Source organism: Mixophyes fleayi, chromosome 9 (genome assembly GCF_038048845.1).
Source record: "Mixophyes fleayi isolate aMixFle1 chromosome 9, aMixFle1.hap1, whole genome shotgun sequence".
NCBI lineage: Eukaryota > Metazoa > Chordata > Amphibia > Anura > Limnodynastidae > Mixophyes > Mixophyes fleayi.
The window spans coordinates 26,325,681-26,336,535 of record NC_134410.1 but is presented as its reverse complement, the minus strand read 5'-3'; the positions used below and the strand labels follow the sequence as shown (position 1 = coordinate 26,336,535).

Sequence of the window (10,855 nt, the reverse complement as noted above, 5' to 3'; positions counted from 1 at the left end):
GTCTGGGACAATGGATATAGGATTCATTATTTTTCCCTGTGATGTTGGCTCTTTTTCCTCTGGGAAATCTGCAAGCAGTGGACACACAGTGGGGGGGAGACTGTGGGCCTGGGTCCTTCACATTAATTCCAGGCCTCTGTCCTATCCAATTACATGTGTAAGAAATAGAGACGGCCCAGAATGCAGGAAGTGTCAGCATTATCCACACCAGAGTGGCATTGTATTATCCTGAGGTTGGACGGTCTGTCATCATTTATATATCATTTATCAGTTTAATGGGAAAAACATTGTTTATGTAAATAATTACTTTAACTTCCACACTACCGCTATTACATACACATCTTACATTACATGACAACGGTGTCATTGTTTTTTCTGTTTTAACCAAGGTGCTACATTCTGAAATTAAGCCTAGTGTTTATCATCCCTCTGGCTAATCTGCACATTACCCACACACAAGTTCTGGTCAGAAGTACATTACACCCAGAATATCTGTGGTAGAGGACTTTACTTAGCCAGGAAATGATTAGACACAAATGTGTATTTCCGCTATAATCTGTATTTATGTATGGATTACAGGCTGGGGATGTCCTGTGATTGTGATCAGGATAATATTACTAAGAGAGCAGGCCGGGGTCACAGGCAGAGAGGAATTTCAAGCTTCTAGTCCACAACAATAGCTTCTAGCAGGCCAGGAGTTAAGGTCCTGCTGTTCAGATAAGACACAGATCCCTATAGGCAATGAATGAATTACAGGAGTCATTTAAGGTGAGGGCTCTCACTGTAAATCCTACAAAGAGCACCACCCTGTGGCTAAGTATGGGAAGTGCAGATGTTAACATATCACACTATAAAGGAAATTTCCCACTTAAAAAAAAAAAAAATTTGACTAAATCTCCTCCCCTCCTAATAATAGTACTTTGGTGAGGGTCCCTCCCCTGGAATTCGCACCATATCCTATGTTTAGCATAGTCCATGCACTTACATAGAACCCGGTCCTGTGTTGTTCACATTGGGTGCTGCTAGGCTCTCAAGATCTGACACATTATTGTCTCTAATTGAAACATTTAGAGCCGCTGTGTTGGATCTCCCTGCTACAGGGAGACTAGGAATGTCTAAGGTGATCGCAGACCTTCCGGCTATGTGTGGCTCCGGGCAGGGCTGCCACCAGAAATTGCGGGGCCCAGTACAAATGTAACAGGAAGGACCCCCCTCCTTCCTTCTCTCACTCTACCCTCATTTTTAAATTATTCTCTACCCAACATTTACCCCCCTCTCCCATTATATACAGTCAACCCCCATCCCCAGCTCCATCTAAGCCCTGCAGCAATTTACTTACCTCTCTACATCTTCTTGCTGTCTCCTTTCAGCTCCTCTCTATTGACAGTGCTGTGACGTTATTAATTACTGGATGTCAGCGATGCTCTCTGCCTTATCGCGGCTCTCTGTCCGGGATCCAGGAACCTGGGGGGCAGGGACTGAAGCAAATGGCAGCTGTGGGGCCCTGACATCTTGGGAGTGGAGGCAGACATGCTACCTACAAGGAGGCCACTGCTGAATCCTTAATTGCACAGAGATCTCTCTCCACATCACCTCTCACATCTCAGGAGCAGCTGCTGTCTAGAAATGGTGCCCGCTACCTCCCTTAGTTCACTGCCGAGGCCCCCGCCAATAATAAATTTGTTTGGGCCCAGTACTGGTGGGGCCCCATACTGCTGTACTCCCTGTACCCCTCTGATGGCAGCCCTGGCTCCGGGACCCTACTGTATACAGCTAAAGTTCTATTATTGGGAAGCAAAGGGAATTAGTAAAAATAATTTTTAATGTGGAAACTCTCTTTAATAACTTTTATTAGAAATGAATGTATTGAATGTACATTTTAATGGGTAATGCTGTTTATCGCAGTAGATAAGGTTATGTACATAATAAGTATACTAGAGGTGTTGAGCTAATAGCTGGCCACATCCTAGAGAGATAAGGGGCATTATTAAAAAGACTAAAAGACTAGCCGCGGACCCTGCGGCTGCACATTTTTTATGCTAATACGGTACCACAATATCGCGGATTTCCCTTCTCAACCCTATGGGGGGCGAACGGACACCTGTGATGTTGCGGTAACGCGGAGAGTGCCTCAGGGTCCGTTCCGGAGGTACTTTGTGCTTAATTGCATATGCCCCACAAAGCGTTTCCGAGACCCCAATTTATATCCCATTATCAGCTTATATAGCCCTGGATAAATCACTTGTCTCCCTGCGCCCCAGACACCAAAATCTGCTGAACCCCTATTCACACACATCATACAATATATACAAGTTTCCTTCTCTTCTTTGATATCCCCTGAACCTTGGAGGGCAGTGAGCACCCCAAATATTTACCACTGATTGTCAGTGTTCTCTCCCTTATTTTTAGGTAAAATAAGTGAAAATAAAAACCTACAATATCGGGTTTTCAGAAGTCTGCACATCCCTATACTGATGCTTTGTGGAAGCTCCTTTTGCTATTATTACAGCAGCGGGTCTTTATGAATAACTATGAACATCGTACATCCGGACTTTGCAATTCTATCCCACTCTTCCCTGCAAAACAGTTCAAGGTGCATCAAATTAAGAGCAGATCTCCTGTGGACAGGACTCTCTAAGGTCATTCAACAGGTTCTCAATGTCTGAGTCTGGGCTCGGACTGGGTCTTTCCAAGATTTTGATCTTCCTTTTCTGAAGCCATTCTTTGTTAGACTTGGATGTGTGCTTTGGATCGTTATTATGTTGGGAGGTGAAATTCCACTTCATCTTCAGCCAGCAGGTTTCGTGCCACAATATCTTGATATTTGGAGCTATTTGTTACGCCCTAAATCCTGACTACAGTCCATACTTGCCTACTTTTGAAGGCAGCTGTCCGGGAGGGGGTCCGTCGAGAGCAGCGTAGCCATGCATGGTGCGCCGTTAGGCTCCGCCCCGATCAATCTTAGGCAATTTTAGCCAATCGCAGTAGGGGACGGGGCCATGATGTCGCGTTTAGCCACGCCCCCACCATATTCAACAACGGCGACGGCTGGATCCGGGATTTTTGCCTGCTCTCTCGGGAGTCCCGGAGAACTCCCAAAAATATGGGAGTTTCCCGGACATTCCAGGAGAGTAGGCAACTATGCTACAGCCCCAGTCCCAGCTGAAGAGAAACAAACCCAAAGCTGCCAGCACCAGGCTTCACAGGCTGGTCACACATTGCAGAAAACTTCTCCTGATACAATATAGTTAACGATTTTACCAACGACTGAAAAAAAACAAAAGTCCTGATCAGCAGCCGATTGATGTGTACACACTATAGACAGTTTATTATTATTATCATTTATTTGTTAGGCCCACAAGGTTTCCGCAGCGCCGTACATAATACAAGCAGGAGACCATACAGGGTGACATAGTACAGAGCAATAAACACAAAGTACCAATACTTCAGAACTCCGGGCAGACATATGAGCGAAGATGGAGTAGAAGAACAGGTATGGAGGCAGGAGGGGAGAGGGGCCCTGCTCATACGAGCTCACATCCTAAGGGAGGGTGGACAAACAGGCACAGGAGGGAGCCATTAAAGTAAGGGAGAGAAAGGCGGGGCTGGTGGAGATAGGGGAGAACGAGAGAAGGATGTTTGCGAAGGTGCAACAAGGTATGGGTTAAGTGGATTGTCGGTAGGCTTTGAGGAACAGGTGAGTTTTGAGTGCCCGTTTGAAGGAGCACAGACTGGATGAGAGACGGATGGAGCGAGGGAGGTCGTTCCAGTGGAGGGGAGCAGCTCGGGAGAAGTCTTGGATTCTGGAGTGGGAAGAGGTGATCAGAGTGGAGGAGAGGCGACGGTCATTGGCCGAGCGCAGGGAGCGGGCAGGGGTGTGAATGGTGAGGAGGTTGGAGATATAGGGGGCAGTAGACTGGGAGAGGGCTTTGTAAGTGGTGGTGCGGAGCTTGAAAAGGATCCTGTAGGGGAAGGGGAGCCAGTGTAAGGCAAGGCAGAGAGGGGAGGCGGAGGAGGAGCGGCGTGAGAGAAAGATCTACAGATCTGTGCTCTTCATCTCTCATAACCATCGGCTGAAAAGATCGTGACTCGGCACACTCCATAGAGATCTATGGACACCGCTGGTCACGAGTGAATACACACTGCAGGATTGGAACAACATTGTTCCATCATTGAACAAGATTTTTAGTTCAGTCTAAAAATCAAATCAAACAAATGTGCATTGTTACGATAATCGTTCACCGTTGGAGCGTACACACTGATGCGATATCAGGCCGAACGGTCGTTTATCATGTCATTGGTACAATAATCAGCCAAAAAACCTGTAGAGTGTACCCAGCCTAAGTATGGCGGTCTTTGTGTGATGAGCTGTGTTGCACCAAACATATCTTTCAGAATTAAGGTCAAAAAGTTCAACCTCATCAGACCAGAAGACATTGTCCCATGATGATCTTTATTTGGGGTTAATCACTTTTTTTTATTGCTGGCAAGTGTATACGAATTACTTTTGAACATGATTTTGAATGTGATTGTTTAAACTCTGAATACAGCTACAGCCCATTATGAAGGATGTGCACAATTATGCAACAAAGGTATTGTAGGTTTTTTTTTTTGTTTCCCTTTTTCCTAAATGTTTTTTCTCCTTGTTTTTCATTTGCATTTTGTTTGTTGCAAGGTCACATTAAAGTAAAAAAAAAGAAGCTCTGACACGAGTTATCTTAATTTCAGACTTTGCAGCACAATCCCTGGCAATAACAAGAAGGGTGTGTAGACTTATTATATCGCCTGTACCTGCCGATATTGAGGCAATAGTAAGGAGGCCTCAGGGGATTTCATACAGTGAAGTTGCAGTTTGTCCTTGATATTATTCTGTTTTCTGATAAGTTATAGCAATCCGTCATCTATCGGAATGAAGCCGGATCAGTTCTCGTAGGCACTTGGCTTCCTAAGAACACAGCTGCAACAACACCAGTGTCAGTGATAAAACCACCGATTGTCACGAGAGGCAAGAATTAAAAGTTGTCTAAAATCATTTCCTCCCTCGCATAATTTTTGAATGACCAACTGCTTTCCAAGGTCACCGGAATTTTACTCAGCCAATAAAATCCACTACTTCTTTTGGATGTTAATTATGGTAAAACAGAATATCTTCCCACGTGAACTGTTGACTTGGGTTCATCATATCTCCCACTATTTAGTTTTCCACAATTTTCAAGATTTTGGGTGAAAAACTGTCCAGAGAAAACGGACACACAGATGTCATCGATATGAGAAAGGCAGCACCATCTAAGGGCTGCAGAGACAAGGTCATCATATGCTGAACGTGTACTGGAATATGCCAACTGGTAAATTATACAGTAGATACATTCTAGACTCTATTTTACTCTACCCTCTACTCTAGACATTTTAGAGGTTGGGAGGGTCAACACATGAAACTCATACTTACCTGATCTCCAGGGACACCTAGGAGACCTCCCGTATGGGTAGACTAAGCTCCCGGATTTGAGCGGAGGCTCCTGAAACGTTGGGCTGTATATCGTGATGCGTACGGATACTGCAAAGCAGCTTCACCAGAATCCAGCCATCGTGGAGTATCGCCGAGCATCGGGATTTCTTTACTGTCATTATAGGTCAGTCTAGTAGCGTCACGTCTCCCACAGACTATATCTGTCCATTGAACAGTATTCACCAGTGACATAAATCAGTATTAGAATGACATCCAGTGAGATTGGGAGAGGATTCCGTTCAGTAAGGGGTATATAATTTCAAAGTTACTGGGGTGGTAGTGTTCACGTGAACAAACAAAACCTTGGAGGCCAATTGAAGTGCATTTAAAAGTAAAGTATTTATTAATCTAGAATACAATGAGGCTCAGTGGTTGCTATGAGTAGTACAGGACATAATTGCTCTTTGCAATATCAGTAAAGCCCTTTTGCCTAAATATATGAAAATATGGATCCGAGGAGAAAACAGTCGCTTGTTTGCATTAAACCCGGATTTAGCAAATGCAAAACTAATCCAGATAGATTTTATCCTTCCATGAAGCATCAGTATAGCAGTCGTCATACTTTGCCTTTTTTTAAACATGGTTAAATTTACACACCGCTGAGCCTCATTCTGTGGCCGGTACACCCCGGTGAGCCCGATTCTGTGGCTGGTACACCCCGGTGAGCCTCATTCTGTGGCCGGTACACCCCGGTGAGCCAGATTCTGTGGCCGGTACACCCCGGTGAGCCTCATTCTGTGGCCGGTACACCCCGGTGAGCCTCATTCTGTGGCCGGTACACCCCGGTGAGCCCGATTCTGTGGCCGGTACACCCCGGTGAGCCCGATTCTGTAGCCGGTACACCCCGGTTCTGTGGCCGGTACACACCGGTGAGCCTCTGTCTGTGGCAGGTAGACACCGGCGAGCCTCTGTCTGTGGTCGGTACACACCGGTGAGCCCAATTCTGTGGCCGGTACACCCCGGTGAGCCCAATTCTGTGGCCGGTACACCCCGGTGAGCCTCTGTCTGTGGCGGGTAGACACCGGCGAGCCTCTGTCTGTGGCCGGTACACCCCGGTGAGCCCGATTCTGTGGCCGGTACACCCCGGTGAGCCCGATTCTGTGGCCGGTACACCCCGGTGAGCCCGATTCTGTGGCCGGTACACACCGGCGAGCCTCTGTCTGTGGCAGGTAGACACCGGCGAGCCTCTGTCTGTGGCCGGTACACACTAGCGAACAAAGAGCCATTCCGTGAAAAGTTTACAGCACCGAGAAGCCTCTGATTATACTCATCTTGCCAGGGAAGCAGCTTTTCCAATGATGTCCTCCCTATAGCTGCTGATCACAGTAACAAGAGTAAATAGTCTCTCAGCATGCATTGAGGTAATGCAAATGGCAGGACTGTTTGCTTTCCTGCTGGTCTCCATATGCAGCACTAAATAGGGAATAAATTGTGCTAATCGTGAGATTGGGAGGAGGTCTGGAGCACTGAATATACCTTAACAAGATTTTAGCAAGATAAAGCTCAGACTGGCCTTTAAAGCTATCAAAGGACCCCATAGAGGGAGTCTAGGATCCTAAGTGTAATTATTGACAATTCAATTTTATATAGATATATAACAAACAGAGCAACCTTAACTATGTACTTGGGTTTAGTGTTGTTACCAATTACTTTTAATAATCCTATATTATATGCCTAGAGTACTACTGCCACCTAATGTCTTCTATTATGGGGTGATGATCAGTATTAAAGGCCGATCTCCACGGCAAAAGGCAGCACAGTGGCATAGTGGTTAGCACCTCTGCCTAAACAGCACTGGGGTCATGAGTTCAATTCCCGACCATGCCATGGCCTTATCTGTGAGGAGTATGCATGTTCTTCCCGTGTTTGCGTGGGTTTTCTCCGGGTGCTCCGGTTTCCTCCCACACTCGAAATCACTGGTAGGTTAATTGGCTGCTAAGAAATTGACCCTAGTCTGTGTGTCTGTCTGTGTATGTGTGCGCATGTGTGTGTGTTAGGGAATTTAGACTGTAAGCCCCAATTTGGCAGGGACTGATGTGAGTGAGTTCTCTGTACAGCGCTGCAGAATTAGTGGCGCTATATAAATAAATGATGATGATCTCCGTGGAAGTAATTTGATCTCTCTCCCTGGAACCTTCCTAGTAAAAGTCATCCACATTTTGGTGCATCACAGGACACTGGCTGTGTGATAATCTGTAATAGAAGTTAAGTAAATCTGTCCTCCATGCCCGTTATCATTACTTGTGTGTCAGTATTTCCTGATTATAAAGCCAAACAAGAGTTTGAGTGAAACCAAAACATTCACACCAAACACATCGTAAGCTAGAATATAATGAGGGACATTTATAAAAAATAGTTTTTTTTAATGAGATGTTTCCCATTAAACCAAATCAGATTTTGCCATTTTTATAGCACAGTTTTGAACATGAAAGCACCGTTTGATTGTTGTGAATGACAGCTCACTTCCCCTGTACGGTAACGTATCACTAAAAACACTATACAAAAGGGAGCTAAATGTTTAAATTTAAAATGGAATAATGGGTAGGAAACAATGTAGTAACTGGGAAAAGCAACAGAATAGTGGCTTATATAAGATGTAAAAGCTTAAATGAGTCCTATATAAGTACTAATGAGATCTTAAATATTACCTTCAGTTCTAGGCTAAAGAAGACAAAGCAAAAAAAAAACCAAAAAAAAACAAAAACCAAAAAACAAATTGAGCAGGACAGATTAGATGGGAGAAGGGACAAAAGTGATAAAACATATAACGGTGTATTAATAGATATCAGAAAGGCAACATAATTAAACACAAAATGATGTCCAGAAAGAGGAGGATATACTGTGAAATTAGAGGAAGACTGAAAGGCAACACAAGGAATGATTTCTTTACAGAAAGTGACAGATTTGTAGAACATTCCGCTGGCAGATGACTTTAGAATCCTAAAAAGGAAAAAAAAAAAAAAGAAAAGAAATACATACAAAAACCCCAAATCACCAACTGAGACAATACACTAAAATAGACAGAATAATGGACAAACTAGATGATGCATCCATTCTTAGTGATAAATCATGACATGAGCTTTGTTGTTCTGTATTATACAGCTTTCACTACTAGGAGAAATGATAGACTGCAACCTTACATATGTAGGTTCTGTTCCCAAATGAGCTGTATTCACTGTATCCAACAAATGGAGTCTAATTAAATGGTGCAGTTAATCATCACGCCTGTAGTTGGCGCTGTGTACATTATAATACCTTGTTGCTGTCATAATATGGAAGTGTATTTTCATATATTTTATGGAAGAATAACCACGCTCTTTAACAGCAGGAGTAGATGGTATGAACATGCACAGTATTTGTCTGTGTTGTAATGAAGCTGGAGTTAATACCGCCCCGTTATCACGCAATCACAATCACTTGTATAATCATCCAAAAGAAAACTGAAAAAGACGACACCAAAGAAAGTGTAGAACAATTTATACAAATATAACAGTATACATCTGTCTCTGGCAGCCCTCATTTAGAAAATGAAAACCTCTGACAAGGTAAAAGCCATCATGCGTTTTACACAACAGTATAGTATGTTGTACGGGAAGCATGAAGAGAAGTCCAGTAGCAAATGTCATCCATCTTCTCGGGATGTGTAGACAGTGAGATTTAAAATGGCGGCTTCAGCCAGTCTGTTTTTCAAAATGGCTGCTCAACAGTTCCTGGGATCCATGACAGTAGGAGAATGGCTGGTGAGGAAGAATGTACGTCTACAGGCTTTGGGCCCAATGTGAACGTCGTACTGGCGGTGTGGGGGGGACAGGTCCGTATCAAGAGAACCGCAGGGGAAAAGTGCTATTTCTGGGTCAACAGATAAACTGTATATATTAAATCAACACTTAAAAATAGAAATTTTAATGCTTACCGTGATCTCACACCTACAAAAATCAATGGCAAACACAAACCCCAAACTTCAAGTATAAATAATCGCCTTTACTCTGACATTACACAGAAATGTACAATGTGTAGAAGGTATTTTTATGTAAACACTTGCAGTCTGTGTCTGCAAATCTTTCAAGATATCCCCCTAGTAAATTAACAGGATGTCAACAAACTCTTGGAATGTCAGTTTTCCCATTAACAAAAGAAAAATGGCTTATATACATGTCCTATTAACAAAATATACACGGAAATCTCCTGTTTCCAGTCAGACTGAGGTCATATTAAAATAAATTTGTATGAAACTTTAACATTACTTTAGGGTATTCACCCTAAGACCTTATCCCCATATATAACTTTTCCTTTACAATTTAAATATATATATATATCTATATAACACATTATTTTCCAGGAAGTTTGTAATATTGACAATATTTTGCATTACGCTTGCCTGTGAGTCTGTCCATTTTGCATAATTCCGGATGGAAGTTTGTGCAGACCATGTGGCGAAAAATAAAAAAAATCCCTACCCCCCCTTCGACTTTCTAATTTACACAAATCTACAAAAGAAAGGAAATGTTTATGTACATGAAGAAATGAGTTATTAATGCAAAGAAAGTGACAATGATGAAATCTTGCATATTGCAGCTCTGTAGTAACGCAGGACATTTTCCAGGGAGGGGGAGCATCCACTTCTTGCAGTTGGGATAGGGGATTCCCAGAATGTACCATTTTGTGGGCTCTTTCTACTTCCGCAACGGGAATCTTAATAATCCTTTTTCTCCACCGTAGAAATGATCTCGGCAAATTTCCTCAGCTGCTCACTGGCCGAATGCGATTCTGCCTGAAGCCGCTGATTGTTGTGGCGAAGATTCGCCACCTCTACCTGTAGCAACTCCTTGTCCAGCTTCTCCTGCAACACATACACACACGTAACTGTGAGACAATGTCATGGGCTGAGGAACGAGAGACAATGCACAGACTGCGTATCATGCATTGCAGTAGGCATTATTATTATTGGCAAAACGGGAGTTTGGATAATGACCTGATCTACAGGCTCTATGGGAGTAGAGAGAGAAAAAGAGCAATTTGTGTGACAGTACAAGTCTTGTTGTGGTTAACAGATCTCCACAACTTCATGCCACGAAGTAAGGAGGTCAATCCTGTTCACTGCTACTAGCGGGCACAACACTGAAATTAGCACTTCTGCCTCACAGCACTGGGGTCATGAGTTCGATTCCCAACCATGGCCTTATCTTTGTGGAGTTTGTATGTTCTCCCCATGTTTGCGTGGGTTTCCTCCGGGTGCTCCGGTTTCCTCCCACATTCCAAAAACATATTGGTAGGTTAATTGGCTGCTATCAAATTGACCCTAGTCTCTGTCTGTGTGTATGTTAGGGAATTTAGAGTGTAAGCTCCAAT

The 10,855-nt window shown here is 43.6% G+C and overlaps 1 protein-coding gene across 5 annotated transcripts in view; it reads right to left on the bottom strand.

The window, feature by feature from the left end:
- Nucleotides 1–8,966: 8,966 nt before the first annotated feature.
- SIPA1L3 (signal induced proliferation associated 1 like 3) overlaps nt 8,967–10,855 on the bottom strand; it is an 82,403-nt gene continuing 80,514 nt past the window's right edge. For all 5 annotated transcript variants that reach the window (XM_075187084.1, XM_075187088.1, XM_075187087.1 and 2 more), the window contains one exon: nt 8,967–10,346. In XM_075187084.1, the coding sequence (XP_075043185.1) occupies nt 10,200–10,346 (147 nt within the window). In that variant the 3' untranslated portion in view covers nt 8,967–10,199. The remainder of the gene's footprint in view (nt 10,347–10,855) is intronic.